This window comes from Nylanderia fulva, unplaced genomic scaffold, assembly GCF_048542155.1.
Source record: "Nylanderia fulva isolate GAGA-0341 unplaced genomic scaffold, ASM4854215v1 Scaffold12, whole genome shotgun sequence".
Classification (NCBI taxonomy): Eukaryota; Metazoa; Arthropoda; class Insecta; order Hymenoptera; family Formicidae; genus Nylanderia; species Nylanderia fulva.
In genome coordinates, this window is record NW_028189409.1 from 4074570 (window position 1) to 4096023 (window position 21454).

At 37.3% G+C, this 21454-nt stretch overlaps 1 protein-coding gene across 1 annotated transcript in view; it reads right to left on the reverse strand.

The window, feature by feature from the left end:
- Positions 1–21454, reverse strand: part of uif (sushi, von Willebrand factor type A, EGF and pentraxin domain-containing protein uif) — a 38744-nt gene that overhangs the window by 15593 nt on the left and 1697 nt on the right. Inside the window, 9 exon segments of the mRNA XM_029299095.2 lie at positions 167–335; positions 439–813; positions 1253–1606; positions 2149–2378; positions 2469–2609; positions 4097–4263; positions 4419–4500; positions 9125–9158; positions 11264–11339. Of these exon segments, the coding sequence (XP_029154928.2) occupies positions 167–335; positions 439–813; positions 1253–1606; positions 2149–2378; positions 2469–2609; positions 4097–4263; positions 4419–4500; positions 9125–9158; positions 11264–11335 (1624 nt within the window). The 5' untranslated portion in view covers positions 11336–11339.

Consider the following 21454-nt stretch of genomic DNA (forward strand, 5'->3'; position numbering starts at 1 on the left):
ATATTATTGACACAATCATGTTGCATTATGCGTCAATAAAAATATTATTCATATATAGATATCTTATTATACATATATATTAATAAGTAATTAATAATATAATTACATATTAAAAAGATTGTTGCAATAATAAATTGTACAAAAATAATTTAATAATATAATTTACCGGCAGAAAATTCAGCTTGCCACCCGGTGCTGCTGTGCAAGGCATCGGAGGCGAATCTGACGAGCATTTCTCCGCTTTCCGCAGTGAGTGTGATCTTGGGTCGAGTGTTAGAGGTGAAACCGCTTCCGGGATGTAAGCGCAGACCGTTCGTGTTGGAACCGTCATATATCTGATTGGTTCGGTGAGAGAAAATGAAAGTTAGCGATTCCGCGCGAATGATACGAAAACTTTATTCATTTATATAACGTGATAATAATCTTTTTCTTTCTCACCTGCACATAGTCAGTCTTGTGAACGTTGAAGCTGAGGAATTTCAGAGACAGCGGCCCTCTGTCCGGATTTCTGATTCTGTACAGACATTCCTGATTATTCGGATAATCGTTGAGGCCGTAAGAAGGCGACTGAACCGTGCCGTTTCTCGCGATGATCGTGGCCTTGCAGCCTTGCGTGAAGCGAACGCTGAAGCCACGCCTGGAATCGCCGAGACTCGTCTTGAAGTACAGGTACAAATTGCTTCCGGTGGACATGATCACTGCCGGATTCTCGTCCGATTTTCCCGTCAGCCGCGCGATCGGTCGGCTCATAGGCGAATCTCCATCCCTGACCAGAATGTAATCTCGATTCGTCTCGAGATCCAAATCCTCGATCTAGAAACGAGGGAAAGCGTCGAATGCATTCGTATTTTTTTATCAATATTTTATATTCTTTTTCCCCAATTAAAAAAAAATTTGTTTGCTCTGTATCCGTATACATATATTGATGGAAAGGTAAAAAATTGTACATTAACAGAAGATTGAAAAAAGAATTATTAAATTGATAAATATTTATTTCAATACTGCCAAATAAATCATTTACTTGAAACAAATAAATATTTATCTGTTTTGAGAAGAATTATCTCGTATCAAATAAATATTTTTGCACATCAAATCAATATTATTACATTTCAAATAAATGATTTGAGGCAGTGTTTAAATAAATATTTATTCGAATTCAATCAATTTTTTTTAATGAAGAATTAAACAAGATTATATAAAATTATGAACTAAAATACAAAATAAAGCGGATATGTAGAAGTTTTTGGCTCACCTCCACGGACATTATGCGTCCCGGCTGAGCCTGCAGGATATACAGGCACTCGAGTCCTCCGGGATAATTCTGCGGGTATCCCGGAGACGTGAGCACCTGTCCTTGCGGAGTCGCCCTAAGAATTCCGCCGCAGGTCTGCGGCTCGGTTTTCCAGGAAGCGCGGAAGCCCTTCCTCTCTACCGAAGCGTCGGTGCTGAACTTGATGATCATGAAGTTCGAGGCCGAGACGAAGTGCTTGTTGCTGAGCTCTTGCTTGCCGGAAAGGGTCGCGAGATTCACGGACTTTTCCTCGGTTCTACCGCCTACGAGGATCTGCACTATGTCGAAGCTCTTCTCGGTCTCGAATTCTTGGAACTGAAAAATTAACACAAAAAATTAAAAATCAAATGGTTGAGAGATTGCTCTTATTTTGAAAAATTTAAGAAAGGAAAACAAATAGGTCTTCAGAGCAAATAGTGTCACTATACACGGCGGAATATTCTGAGAGCGGGAATTTTTTTTACTTTTTATCTCTACTTTTATTTTTAATATATTCTGAAAAATTTTTTATTTTATAACTTCATACTGTTATCACAATGTTGACTTGTTTTTCATAATTCTATATACTTTTTGTCGACTCGATCTAAATTGGTTTATTTTTGTCAATTTTTCGCGCTGAGGATGGTCCAAAAAGTGGATCGAAACGTTCGCGATAAACGTATTAGTAATAAAAAACTCTTGCGATCTAAAATCTTCGCTTCGCTCTGAAGGTCTACCTATTTTCCTTTCTTAAATTGTTTGAAACCACGAATTAAAAGCTCGTTCAATTTCGTCCTTTAAATTCCGAGATTTTGAGACAGAGATTAAACGTCATGATTTTTATCGAGAGAGAGATTCGTCGAGCGAAAAAGACTCACCTGCAAGAGAATATTGTGTCCTTGAGGGCCTTCGAGCGTCCACTTGCAATTGCTGAGGGGTGCATATTTATGCGGGTAATTCGGACTCTCCACGACGTCGCCGCTGCTCGCCATATAATACTGGCAATTAGCCGGACAGTCCAGCTCGTCGGAATAGTCGCCGCAGTCGTCCTGCTTGTCGCATTTGAACGCCGCGTTGATGCACTTGCCGTTCGAGCAGTGGAACGAACCTGCGGATGCATTATATTCGTCACGGGATTATTCGTTCTGTTCTATGAAATATACGGGTAGCCAAGTTGCGTGAAGGTAGTAGAACTTACCGGAAGGACAGGCGTTGGCACGACACATGAAAGGAAGAAGAGACTCGCACGTGGTCAATTCCCACGTTTGCCGGTCATCTGTCAAAGCGGCGTCTACGCATTCGCCCGAGTGCGGATTCGGTTGTTTCGACGCCCAGAAACCTACGTTATTTTTTTTATGTAAAAACGCAACTTTTTCGTTGAAATACAATTTTTCTCTTCTTCTCTGAATATTGAAAAATATTTTACATATGTAAATTTCAACGGGTTAGTTCAAAGAGTCAGACGGGGATGTTAATGCGTTAGTTTTTCAAGGAAAAGTAATTTTTTATTTAAATTAATGCACAGGAAATAAATTTCCTTTGGTACCGATATCCACAAATTAAATAAATCTCAATTTAAAATTTTATTTTTAAATCCTACTGTAAAATAATAAAAAATGTATAAAAAATAGTTTAATAATTAAAAATATTCTGAAACACTTTGCTTTTTCTTTTATAATCAAACTGTATCTGTATGTATAATTAATTGAATGATTATAATAATAGAGTGTTAAGAGAATGCAAATATGTCTCAAATGATACATATTTCCGGTAAGGGACTGTATATGAAGTAATATTGTAAGTAATGAAATAAGATTGTGCATATGAAGTCATTTATATTTGTTACGTTAGTTGGTAATTATCTGTTGCTATGAGCGCACAACGCATAATTAATAGTGCGGTTTAGTGGTGTGTAAATGCTTAAGAAGGGGAAATTGTAGTCTGTGTATGGCAAACGGACACAAAGCAACAACCGTCTGGGGCATTGTTGTGGGAAAAGTGTGTCTTCGTGCCGCGTTGCGAGTTCCGTGTTTCCGTGACCCTGATAGAAACTGGCCCTGCGTGTGTGCGAGAACCGAGTTTTGAGTGAAACGTTCGCATCAGCCACTTAATTTCGTAATACGTTCGTAATGTGTTCAAAAACTCTTACTAAAATAATAAATTTCTGTTATTATTTCTTACATAACATTTCTTTCAATATTCATTATTTAAATAATTAATTTTTCTAATTTCTTTGCGTGTAATAATTATCTCAGTTTTCAAGAAATTACATTATTTTAGAAATAAAGGGTTGAAAGAAAAATATATATTATAAGAGATATCATAGAATGGATTTTTTAATCGATTTTATAAATAAATTTTTCTTCATTGAATAATAATAATTTGTAGTAACGAATGTTCGAGGTATTTAATTTCAAGTGATTGAAAATAAGAGAAGGTTTCGCAGAACTGAGGAAGTTTTCGAAAAAAGAAATGAACATAATAAAATTGTATTCCTTCGATTGATGTGAAATGGGCTTGAAAGACGTGAAGAATGTCAAGCATTTATCTCGCTCCAGAATTTTTATTCTCTTATAACTTGGAGAGTAGCACTCGCAAACCGCACCGCATTGAGCGGAATATCGGTCAAGGTCTCTTAAGAGCAGTCGATCGTTAATGGCAGAGAGATGGTTGCACATTCTGGGAGAGAGAGAGGGAGAGAAGGAGAGCTATATAAAATAAAAGATGGAAGAGTAACTGGAGGATGTGCGTTCGATTACGGGATATATCCATTCGCGCAGAATCCGCTCGTCTGAAACATCGAATAAAACGGAACCGCATACGAACCGGCGTATTGAGAAACGAGCATTCCCGCGGCCGATTCGAGTGTGTTGGTTCGTAAATCGTCGAGCGAAGCTAGACCCAGCCAGTAATGATCCAAATGCCGGCCTATCATGCTCGTCGACATGTTGTTCTCGCTGTACGACTCCACCACCATCAGCTCGCTTCCGTATCTGCAATGGACCGTCCAAAAAATTATCTTTTATTTCAAACGATTAAAACAAACCCCTCTGTTATTCTTTACAATTCTATCAATGAGAGAGACATCGGTCAAATTTTAGATAGCAGAATTAATGAAAGGGACGGATCGATAGAGTGCGTGGCTTACCTCCTGCATAATTCCGCCGCTTTTTCCCAGGAATGCCTGATGTTGAAGAATTTATAACAGTGTATGCCTCGCAGTTCCCATCCTGCGCAAGGAGAAACGTGGCATTAAATTGTCTGTTTAAATAGAGTTCGAGCGCAAATAAGCGCTGTAATAACGTTATTGTAATAAGCACGCAACCTTCACATTTTAAGATTCAAGAGGATTCGTGCGCATTATGTTTTATTTACATTACTACCTAACCGATTAAATGTTGTAATTGATGTAAAAGCTTCGTGATGTAAATTTTTCCATATATACTTCAATTTATCGCGCACTCGCGAGATTTCTGTTAGAACTTGGAAACTTCCGGTAAGTTAGTCTTATCCCAAGGTTTCCCGAGCAACCGGATACTTTGCCCATTTTATGTCAGCGAGAGAACACAGAAGACAGGAAAGGCGGTTAATCGGTGACCCGCGCTGACAGTGACGGACACAACGGCCTCGTTCGTTTTTAGTGCACACGTTGTGTGCCTTAGGGGGTTGACAGTCGAGTCAAGAGTAACCTTGTAAAATAGTGAAACTCCTGCGACGAGTTTGACTGGTTGCTTAGCTTCACCTACATATGATTCGCTCGATTACTTCAATATTTCCATCAAATTTTAATTGTTGATCATTTTATCGGTTTTTTCAATCCGGTTCATCGTAATTTACACAATTCTACATTTCAATGAATCGAGTAATTTATTTTTACGTATCTTTAAAAGTTAATTAGAACCGCAGCATAATTTAGCGACCTTGTTCATCCAACTGAGAAATTGCATCGGAATAAATTTTTCCTATTTGATTAATGAGAGAGGAAATGTTTCGCGTATATATAAAAAAGTTTTTATCTGAATTGCTTCGGGCAAGCTTTTATTTTACAGCGTACAGTTCAACGTCTGGGATTGCTCTCGAGTTTCCGTGAAATCGATTCGTGTCAGTGGTTCGATCAAAGTGAACCACCTCGCTGCAGCAAGAATCTTGTTTTATAACAGACGATATTGCGATTCGCAGAATCTCTTTTGATCGACAGAATATGTAAATTCAATGGTAAAAGGTGTTAAAGTTTCAATTCTCAGAGCATATAATATTTCATCTATCTAAAAGAAATAACAATAGAAAATGCAACAGCATTCTTCAGTAACGTTTGCAAAATAATAAAACAAAATTTATATTTTTATATATAGCTCTCTATAGCTGTTTTCTATAATTTCAAAGATGAATTTTGAAGTTAAATGCATAAACATATTAAATGGTAAACAACATGTTATTCTATAAAATATTTTCTAATGTTGAATATTTTCTAATTCATTTGTTATGGCTAATTTTTAGACAGTTAATAAAGTGCTTAAGCTCGTATGTAAACAAACACAATAATAACTTATTAAATATTACGAGGCCATGTGAAACGAGCAATAAAAAATTATTATAAAACTTGGAAAAATTTTAATTTAAAAAAACCAATTACAAACGTTTCGAACTATACTTAGTCTTCTTCAATGCGCAATAAAACAATAATAATAAATAAAAAAATAAATAAAAATTCTAATAAAAAGTCGCAATACAAAGTCAAAATAAATTAGATAATTAAGTCAAAATTAAAAGGCAAAATACATTAACAATAAATTGACATTATTAAATTAATTATCAAATTTATTTTGTATTGCGACTTTTTATTAGAATTTTTATTTATTATTATTGTTTTATTGCGCACTGAAGAAGACTAATAAGTATAGTTCGAAACGTTTGTAATTGGTTTTTTTTAATTAAAATTTGTCCAAGTTTTATAATTATTTTTTATTGCTCGTTTCACATGGCCTCGTAATAATTAATAAGTTATTATTGAGTTAATAAAGTCCTTTTACACTTTTACAGACGAAAAATTAATTTTACGTACACTATATTTGATTCTTCTTACACATTACGAGTTGGAAAATGTCGCGCGCAACGCAATTGAAAACGTCCGGGATTTCATTGAAACACGTAAACTGCGTTGAAGAGAAACGCGAAGAGACGCGACATTACTCAGTCATGTAGCTGATGCAGTTGGCGCTGGGAAAGACTCGATGTGACGACCTTCCTTTCTTTCAAAAGGTCAAACGGCCATGCTCGCGCTACGCACACGATTCTCTCGGCGTCCATTAACATTTCTCGTATGTGAAATATTATTTTCCCTCCGCGGACAGACGCGTGATATTTCAACCAACGAAATATCGTCGACACAACAGCTCGCTGTAATTAATCTCCAAAAATGGAGGAAAAAGAGAAAGAGCAAAAAGGGGGATAAAACGCGATATATCTATTATAAAATATCGATAAAAATCGTGGGAGGTGTCGGGAAAAATGGCAGAAATCGAGCTTGGAATCTAGAAAATCCGAAATTACGATACGTAACGAGGTAGAGACTGACGCGAAAATCGAAATATCGTCTCGATCTCGTTAGCCGAATAGCGGAAGGATGATATAATCCTTTAGATTGTTCGCTGGCACGCAATAGTACGCGGAAAGAGACCTGTCTCTGCGCCTTCCTTTTTTTCTCTGTCGCGTTCTTCTTCCGGCAAAAACCACCGGGAATACGAACCACCGACGGATGATCGCGTAAAGGAGCAGATGAGCGAGCGTGTTGCCGGATGTTCTACTTTTTGGAATCCCGTTCGACGATGTTGTACTCTCGGTCGAGTTCCCTCCGAGTGGAAGGTAGATAACCGTGGCGCGAACGAGTGCAAGCCGTGTATTTTTAGAGGCCACGACGATGATGCTGATGACGACTACGTCGACGAGGACGAGGACTACGAGGCGAGGAGAGAAGATGAGGGAAGACGAGGATTCATGGTTTAGGAATGCCGTCTCGTCCTGTGTTTCTACACTACGCCTCTACCTGAACCCCCGTCATCAAAACGTTTTATTATTATATACCGGCTCGAGGTTTTCGGCCCAATCATATTACACCCGAAACCTGTTAGATCCCTGTAAAACTGGTTCGATTCGAAAAGCTGGCCGAATAGCAGCGATTCGAAAATACATACTTTTAAACGTAATCTTACTTAAGCTTCAAATCCTCGTACCTTGAAATGTGATATATTTGAAAGTCCGTAATAATGCGTGGAATGTTAAAAATGTTTTATGTATGATTCTAGTGACAGCGTATATATGTATGTATCGCAACTACGGATATTTCTATTAGCACTTAATATGTTAATAGAGAAGTATTTATGCAAATGAAAAAGTTTATGTCTGTCGCAAAATAGTTTTCGTTTCGATTATCGGGCGTAACGTAACATATTATATTAACATATTGATTGTGCAACATGTAGATCGATCTGCAAGACTTTTAAAAAAAATTAAAATTTTGCTTTTAATCTCTCAACGATGTAGCACATTCGACATAATAAAATAAGCGGATTACTTGATTTTATAATCTTCATATTTATTAATCTCAGCTGTCATTCAATATGATATTCATTCTGAATAATTGTTCTCATTTATTCGCGTTTCCATCTCGATGCGCAGCTGCTACAGAGACACGATCAAAGCGTAAGAAGCGTAAATTAATCGAGGGAAGAACGCGAGAAAAATAGAAAACACACTTCCGCGGAAGAAAATATAGCACTTGCAATTGTTCCAACGCACGCGACTTATGGCTAACGACCGGCCAGTCCCATATGGTACGTGCAACCTACTTAATTGCATCGGCAAGTAGCGAGGAAAAGTGGAGCAGTGGCGTTACGAATGGCCGAACTCTTATCCTCATTGTCTCTCACGAGATTTATTTATCGGACACGTGCGTGCCTCGTTTTTGAGTCTCTTTCGTGCGGCGCTTAATTGTCAGAATTCGAATTTGCGATTCAAAGCATCTCCGTGCGATTTAAATGTACGTAGCGACGTGACCTGGTAAAAAGGAGGCATTCCTGGTTTCCCTCATTTGCAACTGTATCCACTGATTGCGCGAAAGCAATTTTTTTCATATATATATATATACACGGGAGACTCCGAGAGAACTCGGTCCCGCAGATTGAAAATATTTGAGAGAGAAACCTTTCTCACGCAAATTATTATTACTCGATATATTAATTATTCTGGGAAAATTCAGCCGAAAGTTCCTCTTTTATTCCGATAGAAGCCTTCGTTTGGTTCCCTCGAGGGAGAGACTCGGCGATGTTGTACGAGTGCTACTTTCTTCGACAGTCGCGTGATTTATCTTTCCCGCAGTTAACCGAAACTGCACGTCATTAGCCGTAATAGGGTCTTACAGCGCAATAATCTCGAAAATCGCTGCACGGATTTTATTACGCGCCGCGTTTGTTCTCTCGTAATCCGGCGAGAGCTCTAATATACACTCATCGGAGGTCGGTCGTGAAAGTAAGAGTCGCCTAATCTTCAAACTAGCCGCGACGATGGCGATTTCTCGACGGGGGATTAACTCGAGTGCGTATGTATCGTTTGGAAAAAATATAATCACCGAGCAACTTTCACGTCATTGTCGTCGATTCGCGGGATTCTAAGCGCAATACATATTGATGACTTTTGTCACGTTTCGAAGCTTGAAGAATTGTTTGCTTCATGAGTTCTATAGGGATCTTTCACGACGGCTTAAATCGTCGTAAAGTATTATCATCTCTAAACCTGTCTGAATAGGTACCTGAATGCAACCTTTTGAAGGTAACCAGCAAATATTATTTTATTACTCACCGTTTGGACAGGTGAAGACATTTGCACTAGGAACCTGCAACAGAAACGAAGAGAACGTTTAGTTAACGCTGATAGTCAACACACCTGAATCGTAGAATAGTAAATAATAGATAGCTGCATTTTACAATCTAATAATATTAAGCGCATTAAATTTTTATAATAAATAGACTAAAAAAGGAGCTTCTCTAATTTTCTGGTTAATAGAAAAATTTCATTACTATATATTATACTTCATAAAAATGTATGAAGAAAATTGAAACATCACAAAATTGCTGAACGGCAATCTTTTAAATATTACATCAGCCAATATCCTGTCAGGCAAGTTTCTGTTACGTTTAAAAGATTACGAGAATATCCAAATTGTGTGAACTGGGTGACGATTTCACGTTTCGAACCTATATCGCGACCATGTCTTTAAAATTGTTCGCGATTGCTTCACGTCTGAAAGCTTCATACTTTTCGGCGTTTACGACCTGCGTGTAATGGCGCGGGCTAAATTCAGACAGCGTTAGACCGCATTGTTATCCGGCGTGGAGAAAGTGAAGACGCAATCCGTCGTCGATCTCCTCGTCTGTCTCCCAAGAGCGCGGAAAGTACCCGACAACTTCGAGAGAGTGACTCGGACGCGTTCTCGTCGTCGGTATTTCGACGTCGCTTCGCACGCGCGTGTGTATATCAGTGATATAACGGTGACTACATTCCTGAGAAAGGTGCACCGGCTGCGTACTATACGTAGCCTGCGCCCTCGTAGCTGCATTCTCGCATTCTGCAGCTCGATACGAAAATTCAGCCGCCCGTAATGAGTCCCCGTAACACGTGCCGAACACGTGGCGTTCCATTTACTCTTCTGTCAATTCATCATTTTTCACCTTTTCATTAATGAGTAGCCGAGTACCAGCTGTGTTTTTTTTTTTTTTTTGACACATTGCATTATGATAATTTCATAGAATAATTTTTCCCGTTATATTATATCCGATCTATCATTGACAGAAGAATTAAATTCGTTCATTTGCGATATCATGATATATTATTTAAAATTTTAATATTACTGTCCGCAACCGGATTTAATAACAATGAAGACCGCACTCATTCAATTTCAATCTAACAAAAAGTCCATTAAACAAATATACGTGAGATGTACCTGGCGAGCAAAGAGACGAGATTAAAATCCATTTCATCAGAGGAATATTTAAATTTTTGGCGTTTCTCTACGTATCTCCATAGGAATCTTAATTTTCCATAATTGCTAAACAGATCTTTCGCAAGCAAATATTTCGCTTCTCGAGGAAACATTCACAAGCGTGAAGACATCAGAAATGCCTGCCTCAGAGACTCGCGCATTCTCGTTGCATTCTCTCTCCTCTCACGTATTGGACCACCGCGTTCTCTAGTAGTTAAAATGTGGTAACTTACGTGTCTAGGTATATATATATATGTGTGTGTGTGAAGTTACGTGTATATGTCTATGTGTATGGGATTGAGCGGCAACTCTTAAAGGCGCGCGGGCGCGCTTGAGTATGAAATTCACTTTCACCTCACATATGCCACATCTCGTGGAAACGAGCTCCGGTAACTCCTACGGAGAGCTCGCCGACATACCAATTACTTCATAACCCGCGGTTTAAAACCTCCTTTTCTCCCTACCTCTCTTTCTCTCTCTCTCGAAGGGTTTGTATCCTCGCGTAGTATATCCTCGCCCTAGCGATGTTTTTCCTCCTGACTCTCTCTCTCCCTTTTACTTCGTGTGCAAGTCTTTCTTTTCATTCGCGAAGAAAATTACTCCTCGTCTCGGACGTTCAATTTCTTCGTCCGATCGGTGCGATTAAGTTAAAAACTGGTTGGGATATTTTTATCAAATCTCTCTTTTTCCGATAAGGCAAAGAATAACAAACCATCACGTTCTTGAGAAGATTCATATAAGAGGACGATAAATAGACAGGCGGTTAATTTATAATTCAACGGAGACGCGAGGCGCGTGTTTAATACATGCGAGAGGATCATGAACGCCGATTATAGCCATGAATAATCGCAGTTGACTTCTAACAGTAACGCAACATGCTTACGAAGTCGCTGAAACTTCGATGCGAGGAGGTATACATATATATATATATATATACATATAACTGAATGTATGCTCACCTGAGACTCCGTTAGCTGAAGATGGCACAAGAGGACTGCGACCCAAACGGCCGCCAATTCTCTTATCAGCATATTTCTGCAACAGACAAGAAAATCTCTACGTTAGTATAGGCGTTATAATCGCACGATTATAAATAATTAAACGATATTGTGTGTATTTCTCACGAGATTTCTCTCGAAGAGTTTTCTCGAAAATTTATTTGTCGATGATGCTTTTACCATATCATCGTGGCATTTAGCGATGCGTAATCACGACGAAATTAAACGATTATCCCAACGCACGATCGTAGATATTGTGCATTTCTCACGAGATTTCTCTCGAAGAGTTTTCTCGAAAATTTATTTGTCGATGATGCTTTTATCATCGTGGCATTTAGCGATGCGTAATCACGACGAGATTAAACGATTATCCCACAACGCACAATCGCAATCTGCATTAATTTTCAACTTTTTTTTCTCGCGTTCGTCCGTAATCGCGGAAGAACGCGGAAGATATTTCTGAGCACCCCGAGTCGAATTCCCATAAAATTCCTTACGGTTTCTGCGACTGAATCCTGTGGCAGTTGTAGCCGCGTAACCGAGTGTCGCGAGATTATTATTGATGACATTACGTTGCACACCTGTATATCCATTAACCGCATCTATATATTTCTCGTGCTATTTCAGCCCCCGATATGAGGGTCATTCGAACATGACATTCTACTTTTCCGCGCGTCGTTCTAAAAATATATCCAAGATACATATTATCAAATAAATTTAATCATTAAAACAAAATATAAAAATAACAAAAAAATAGAAAACAATTTTATCGCATGTATGCATATCATCCAGGATGTATTCTTCTGAAATAAAATCCAAATCTGATTAAAAACGTAAGATGCTAATAGATGCATAACGGCTAATGCATATACATCTCGTATGCATGATTGCAGTCGTGTTATCCAAGTCGCGAGCGATTGCAAGTAGACGTGTGACGTAACGCGGTCGCATCGCGGATGAGCGAACTCGTGGGAAGAGCTGAAAAGCGATCTTGCATGCGCTGCGCCTATGCATCTCGCAAACTGAAAGAGAGATAGGTAGAAGGAGATAGCGCGACGGATCGCGAAAGTTTATTATATTTCGCGACTCACGCCGTTATATACAGTCGCTTTTATGCAACCATTGTCGAGGCACAACAATCTACCGCGAATTGGAGCAAGCGGCCATGTGGTTGCCTTCGCTCGTTCAATTAGCGACGAGGATAATTAGGCCTCCTCGCGAATTCGGCAACGTTCGTCGCTTCCGATTGCGTCGTGGGAGCTCGCGCGCGAGAACTCTTCCTTAATCGCATAAATAATACACCTCGCGCTTTAGACGATGATTTCGTTATAAGGTATATATTCGGAGGCTACAGACGTAGGATAGCAAAGAGAATTTTTTTCAGAAAGGAGAAATTAATTCTTCTAATATGAAATTTTTCTAACAATAAATTAAAAAGATTCCGATGTATAAATACAAATTCAGATATAAAAAGAGCTGGGATTAAAAATATTAATATCAATATATCAATAATATTAATAATATTAATTATATAATTTGTAACAGCTCTTTAGAAAATTTTAATCTACAAATAAAAAGACAATAAGAGCTAATTAAGTTCTATACTAAAAATTTATTTGTAAAAAGATTTGTAACATAATATATTAAATAATAGACAGAAATAAATTCGTTCGTACGTTATATTCGTAAGTTATATTCTAACACACGAGATCAACGCATTTATAACGCATGAGCATTTTTAGTATATATTCTATTTCTCAAAACGTCATTATATGTAATTGTCGCGAAACAGATCTCTCGCTAATTGTTCTGTTAGGAGATCGGTTGCGAATTTCGATAACAGTCATTGTTAATATATAAAATCATAAGTATACGAAAAATTAAGATTGAAGATAAGTAAATTAATAAAAATATACTTACAGCTAAATCGAGTAAGATATTATATTGTGACGTGGAGGCTTTCAGATGTTGATTGCTCGAGGTTACAATAACGAATGATTGGTACTATAAAAAAAACGTGTTTTGGTAGATATCTGAACTTCCTGTCTCAACAGGATAATAAGAAGGCTCGATCAACTAACCCCATTATCGTACCTCGTTTTTGACTCATAGGATGTTGAGACAGGAAGTTCAGATATCTACCAGAAAACGTTTTTTTATGGTACCAATCATTCGTTATTGTAACCTCGAGCAATCAACATCTGAAAGCCTCCACGTCACAATATAATATCTTACTCGATTTAGCTGTAAGTCTATTTTTATTAATTTACTTATCTTCAATGTTAATTTTTCGTATACTTTAGAATATTAAAATTAGAATATTAATAATATTAATAAAATTAATAATATTAGATGCCAAGTATTCGTCAAAAATATAGGCTGGGAATGTTGATTTATACAAGGATAATTTTATTAATGATATGCTGAGGATAAAAATAAGTATAGAGGAATTTAAGAATACTTTTTCTCCTAATATCTATGCTTCTTCCTAGCCCTTTTTATACTTGGATTAATAAATCTTTATTTTTTTTGATTCGCGTCACGCGATTCGCATCACACTCTCGCGTCTGTCGTCGAGCAATGGAAGCTAATTCGCACAAGATAACTGCAATCTTGCTCAGATGTTGATTCTCTCGGTACGCGAAGAAGTCGATCGTTCGTGCTGAATGCCGAGAACCCGTTATGTTCGCGATCCGCAGGAAGTATTCGTCCGAACAAACCGCGACGAGATTGCGATTACAACGCGTCGTCGACAGGAAATCTTCCTGCGATGAGCAAAACGCCACTTTTCTCCCTCGACAGTTCATCTCCATCGTTAACGGTTTTATCAGGGAATCCGGACGCGCGTGTCACGATTGTATGCGTAACGATGCATGTATATGTGAACACGAACGTACGTGTGCGTCTGCGAGGAGTCTCCTTGAGAAGAAAACATCATTGGCGTTAATTACGATGCAAAATCGCTTGAAATAAAATCGATACTCCTCGAGTTGCTCTCGAAAATAGTCTTAATCAATAATAATCGGCGAAGTTAAATCTGTTTACTTCCTGCGGCTCATATGTGTCACTGGAAGGCTCTCAGATTGGAAGAAAAATGCATAAAATATATTTTATAAAACGTTACAGTGTATTAAGATACATGACATTTTTTGCAAGGACGAATCGTTTATACGGAAGCTGGAATCGCGTATCCTTCGTATGTCCATTCAGAGAAATTTAAATATCATCAACTATATGAATAATTCAATAGAGGAAAGGAATCGATATTTTTTACCATCTTTTTGTATAATTATATACGCTGTTGTACATACATAAAATATGCAAATTGAAGAACAATTTACGAAAGTGATTAATTATACTTACAATGCTAATGATGGCGAATCATCATTGGCCTCTCTCATCATAAGTGCAAATATTATTCTATTTATAATTAACATTAAACTTGTACTTTTTTTACGCAGATACAAGAATGAAAAAAAAACATAATTACGCAGAGTTGGATAAAAAAATCAATGAAAAAAAACAAGATTCACAGAGGTGGTGTTGGATGCCAATTGCTGACTGTAGGTCAGCGCTAGAAAGTATTCGGGCATCCTGTTAAGAGCGGCGCGAAACGGTGCGTGTAAAAAGCGAGCAATGACTCTTAGAGGCGCGTTTGAACAGCGACTTTTCGCTGTAGCCGAGCGTGAAGGAACGCGAAGGATATAATTCGATACTGGGTTTCGCCATTCGATCGGATATGAAACTGTAATTAAAATGAATACTTAATTCCCACGAGAGAGAAATCTGCGCTCTCTTTAATAAACACAGTTTAACGTTCGTCTTATTTTTTTTTACAATATATAAATTTAGCTTGAATGTATTCTGAGAGGAGTATACCAACCAACGAATCATTTTACGGTCGTGATAAATAAATTCTGGATAATCGCGAAGCGCGGGAAAAAACCGCTGTTACTTTACGCGTTTCGTAAAGACTACATAAAATTGCAATTTTCTACGCGGTATCGACTGGCGGTGGACAAATTTATGTATCCTCACTTGCGCAGTGTGCCGAATAACGGTCTCTCCGGTGTTACCAGGAAACATTCGCATCGCCATAATTACGATAGCACCGCAAACATACTTTCTAACTGGATCCCGGTTCTGCTCTTATCTTGATCCTTACATAGCGATCAATTATAATCTATAAACCGTAATATGGAGGAGATTCCTCCGTTGGGTTGTACGCCGGGCTGGTCTTTAATTATAGAAATGATTGCGATATTTCATTTATTCGCGCGCGTGCATATGTATAAAGCATGATAATTTGTGCAACGGCAAATAACGTCACCGCATTTATATGACGTTTTTTATTCTGATCCCGTATATTTTCCCCGAATAGATTATATATGCGTGATTAGTTTTTGTAACTGTTAAATTGCGCTGACAAAATTCCCATGGAAAATGTGTATGCGTTTCATAATTTCTCCATCTCGTTTTAATGATATATCTCACGCTTGATATCGTTGATCGATCGCTAATTTATGATTTACAATCATCGTATTTTTATCGTAATTGACGATAAATTCCGCGAAGTGGATATATTTCTTTCTCGCATTTTGCTACATTTATTCTCACGCGATGCTGCTGTTATTTGAGATGAATCAGAGTTGAATTCTTGCTTAAAGACATTTCACTGGAATGTTCGAAGAATTATTATTTTAACACAGAAATATTTTGAAATTAGAATTATTAAATTAAAAATATGATAATAAAAATTTGATCGATTTCAAGTAAAGAGAAAGATTATTTTTTTAAATTAAACTCTGTTAGATGAAATGATAAATATATAGTTCTTTTAGAGATATGCATTTACAATTGTAAATTTTTGCAGGAAAATAATTAAATAATTATAATATGATCTTCAACAACGATTTACAGATCTATTTTCGAATCAAAATATAAATGCAGATCGCTTCTTCGTCGTCTTGACAAGGTTGGTGTAAACGGAAGTACGCCGATAGATTATTCAAAATACGGCTATCGTGCATTACGAATGAAGTACCGCTGCATACTGTTTGACGACCATTTCCGGTTTCTTTAATGGACATCGTCGGTTTGACGCATCCGTTCGATAACAAAATTGGTAATGGATACATCATGTAATCGGATCTGCCGCAGATAAATTCAATCCACGTGATATTCGAGCTTTTCGTGTGTAATCATCACCGCCTAGGGCTTAGGGCATAAAGGATTGTGTGACATGCTAATTATTTATTTTACAATTAAATATTTCAGTTAATGCAAAATAACGCAATATTTGATATAATCCTAGTATATTTTAATTTTAATTTTTCGAAGAAAATTCTTTAAAAAACTGTTATGTGTTAATTAGTCGCATTAAATGCTTAACCCACATAAGTTGAATACATCGCGAATAAAAAATTGAGAACCACAAAGTTCCAAGACAATTTCGAAATTGATCACCGAGTAAGATAACGAGGATTGAATTGAGGAATTGTGGAAAGAGGTTTTTGTCGTTACGCTTTACGTAAAGCCTAATAATGCACCTGACTACAGCTCCGTGAGAATTTTTACACGCCGGCGTGCTTCTTACTGAATGGAACAACGTGGCCTGATTACCTTAGTGTTACCGTAATCGCGTTATATCCACGCGTCTTGGATGAATTGGCAAAGCGCAAGCTCAATACTCGATGTAACAGGGCGTGACCTAATTTCCGGTCGTCATCGACAGCCTTGCGGACGATTTCTCATTTCTTATTCTTTTTTCTTTTGTAAAATGATGTATGTGAATTGATTCTCGTAATTTTTACATTATTGTAATATATTTTTTCTTAATTTTAATTTCAATTTTTTATTGCACGACACTGCCGCGTTAAATGCAAATAGAGTCTATTGTAATTCTTTCTATGATTTTGTTCAATGATTTGTTCGAAGCATGCCATATTTGGGAGAAATAAAACTTGTCGTTATAAAACGAGATAAAAAGGTTTCTGAGAGGTTTCTTATATTTTTTGTGTGTGAGCCTGGGACTTTTCTAAAACCTTTTATTGTAAAGGAAGTCTAGACAAACTATGCGAAGCATTGGACTAATCTTCTCCCTCGTCCTTGCTATTGTCATCATCGTACGACGTTTCGTTGCATATATATAAGCTTAATTTTTCTTTCCTATTTCGTTCAAATTTATCCTCGCAAGGAAGCTACATTTGCATATTCACGCATAGAATATCGTTTACTCATGGTGTATTACAAGCACGTTGATCACCGTGATACTACACGACGTGATCGTTAAAACCGCTTCCGCGGCGATCTGGTTAACCGTACAATAGTTGAAAGTAGTATCCAATAATATAACCGGTCGTCCAATGTAAAACGACTAGTCAGCCGACGTTTCTTTCACGTTGCGTTTCCAACCGACGATTGTGCAAGTGCATTCCTGCAGAGTCCTGGACTCCTTGAACCATCTGCGGTTTAGAGTCCGTCACCCGATGATAATACGGCAACTCGCCTTCTGCTGTTGCCGCATTACGCGAAATTCTTTGTACACTATAACTGCGATTGTTAAGTCGAAAAATCGAGTACGATTTATTTCCGAGATTAATCTTGATTTCAGGAAACCCGATGGATGGATAATCGAGATCCGTTGCAAGCGAACGATTTTCAACGAATTCTCCATCCCAATCTCGTTTAATTTCTGCCTTACATGTTCATGGGCTATTCATCCGCTTTTCGCTTCGTATACCATGGCCAATTAGCGATGTCGGCTACCGTTAAGTTATTCAGATGATGTCTTATTAGGTCCACGAGTAACCCAACTCTACTCTTTGTATTTCCTCTAAAAGAAGTTAATTAAAAATTTTTTATTTATTTTAATTTTTGCGGAAAAAAATTTATCTTTGATATTTTATATTCCGCGGAATGAATAAAATGCGCGCAGCTTTAACAAGGTTTAATTTCGGATTCTGTCGTCCCTGATGCGTGTCCCATTTCTTTTTCGCGAAGGACACGAACATCATTAAACGCAACCGTCATTCTCCTTTGTGAGCGTGACTTTTTGTCGTATCGCCCTCATTAAAAACTGACGTGGGTGTACCGTTTGTTTCCTGAATGCGGGATACACACGTGACGGCGGAATGCGATAGAAACTTCTTCAGGGTTGAGGTTTGAGAGACGCGGCGTTTTCTCGTCAAATGACCTTATGTTTGTTATCTTCCGTGCGGTTCTCACGGTTCGCTGACCGATAAAGCTCGACAATCGACAATGTCACGCAATCAGTGAACGTCGAGGAAGTATAACGTGACATTCGTTTTCAAAAAGAAACAAACGTCGTTTAATTAACTGCTTCATCAATTTATCTCTTAGTAATCAGATTTATTTAATCATCTAAAATGATGATTAGATAGGTAAACATATATAATATATTTATATACATCTATGTACACTCGCTCCAAGGAAAGAGCGGCAAAAAGGTCACCATTTTTCAACCGACAATAACTTATAAAATAATAAAGATAGAAAGATTTCTAAAAATAAATCTTGGAATCTCTACTTTCATCGCAACTCAATGGGATAAAAAGCATATAATAGTACAGAATTTCCCGTTTCAAATGCTTTTTTATTCATGTTGATACCATGGTTTTTCACTGAGTTTTTCGTATTTGAAGTAAAAAGCTGCCTTTTTATTTAAATGGAAATATCTCGGTGAAAAATTATCATATCAAGATGAATAAAAAAGCATTTCAAAGGGAAAACTCTGCACTATTATATGCTTTTTATCCGATTCAGTTGCAACGTTTCACTCACGCCATGTGTCTTGCAAACTCGGACCATTATTTTTCAATTTTTGCATATTCTCGTTTTATCATTTACCATTTTTAATAAATTTATCTCGTAACATTGAAATAAATAGATCTTAAAGTAGAGACTCCAAGCATTATTTTCATTTGTTAAAAACCTTTTTATCTCTATTATTTACAAAGTTATCGTTATTTAAAAATTGGGGATTTTTTCCAAATTTTAAGTGTACCGCTTTTTTGTAGTGAGTGTATTATATATTTATATTTATTTATTATATATTTATTAATAAATATTTTGTACGATGTATCGTTATTAAAATAGCATTATCCGAAGAAGAATCTCGAGCTTGTAGCAATCAAGATTTTTTTGTAGGATTAAAAAACCATCTACTTATTACAGAGAGAGAGACGGATGTGAAATTTGACAGGGTAGAAATGAATGAGCAAAGCGGAAACTTTCGGAATTCCACGTTTCGTTCGAACACGAGCGACCCGATGACCTCCATGACGTGATGCTGCGCATGCAATTTCGCATCTCTCATTGCGAGGTTCGTCGACCGATAAAAGCGCGGCAATGGCAGCCACGTGCGTGAGCGCTGCATCTTCTCTTCGCCGTCTTGGGCGAAAATGCGAGCCGGACAAGGCATTCAGCCCGCATTACAGCCTCCGCTCAGGGCGTGGCTGGCCGTTGCAGTTGCACCGCGGCCGCGGTTATGCCGTAATCAGCACGCAGCTGCATTACGAGTCCGTTTCCGACAGCGCGCGAGAAATGCCTGGGCGAGAGATGCCCGCGCAATTAGGGATCCGATGAGGGTGCGGCGGATCGCGAACTCGTGAAAAATGCGAATCACTATGTGTAAGAGAAATTCAATCAACTTGATTGCTTAGACGCGTTCTTATGTGCGTAATAGAACGATGGCGACGAAGAAAATGGGTGCTTTTGAGGATTTTTTTTTTTTATAATGTGCGTGTCGATCAAAGCGATTTTTCGAGACTCTTATTCGGTTATCGAAGTCTCTCTTACGTGACTGGAATTTCTCACGACGACGATATGCTCTTCTTTTCTTAGCCGTCGGCGGTTAACGGTACTTCAGCCAAGTAGCGTCATAGCTTCAGTGAATTTGTCGTTAAGCCACGAAGTCAAGCGAAACATAGCCGAGAATTTGACTGTAACAATCAGTCTTACATCTAGGCATTTAACTGAAATATTAATAAAATGAGTAAAAATGTATGTATTCCCAACAGGAGCGCTTTGTAATTTTCACAATTTTGCTTCAAGATTCATTGTAATTTTTTTTCTCGTAGAATTTTTCATAATCCACTTAGTTAGATATTAATTAAAAAAACTAAACATATGTTTACTTCTGCAATTTTAGTGACATGTGAAATTAAAATTATGCGTGCAATATAAATTCAGCTTACGCGCATATTTTAAAATAATTACACAAGAATTCAAGAAAATATGAAATAACTCCCTTAATACTCTAGGCATGGAATTAAAGTACCTGGTATATCACGTGTGAATACTTATCTATCTGTATCTATATATATACTCGTATACATGCCTATCTACCTACCTACCTACCTAGCTACCTACCTACCTACCCACCTATCCAAGTTAAGAGCTACAAGGCTGGCTTATGTTCTTTCTACCGCTATAATATGCCGGAGATAATCTTTGATGGAAGAATTTTAGGTCATCATAATATAACAAATTGTTTTTAACTTTTCTATTAACACAAATATATGAATAAATACATAAATAATAATTAAATAATTATATAAATCTTTCGGCAAGCAAACTTTCTAAAGCATGGTAATATAATCAATGATACATTCATATGCATTAATGGAAGAGATTGCTATGTATCATCTCTAATAAAACGCATCATTAATCGCAATATTATTCCGTATTTCATAAAGGAGAAAATTAAATTCCAAAAAGCAAATTGCAATTAGCGCAAATATTTATGAGGCAATATGTCATGCAATTCTCAATTCGATATTTTATACCTATGTTACATGTTACATATTTTAACGAAAATAAATTATTTTCATAGCAAACCGTTCACTCTAGTTGCAAAAAAATGTACGAAAAAAAGAGCAGAGAAATCCGGCTGTTGCTTCTCGCATTTTGCAGACTCGACGAAGCGGATTATCAAAGCGTTCGTGGATAAAAATTTTAATTACGATACGAAAATGTTGTATCATGCATGGAAATGAAATTTTTTTGAATCACTCGCAAATAGATACGTAACTCACAATTTCGTTTCTTTCACCATCGCATTAGCGTTTTACGAACACGAAGTGAAAAACGTGAAAATTCATCGTGCAAGAAACTTTCTCTTCTACATTT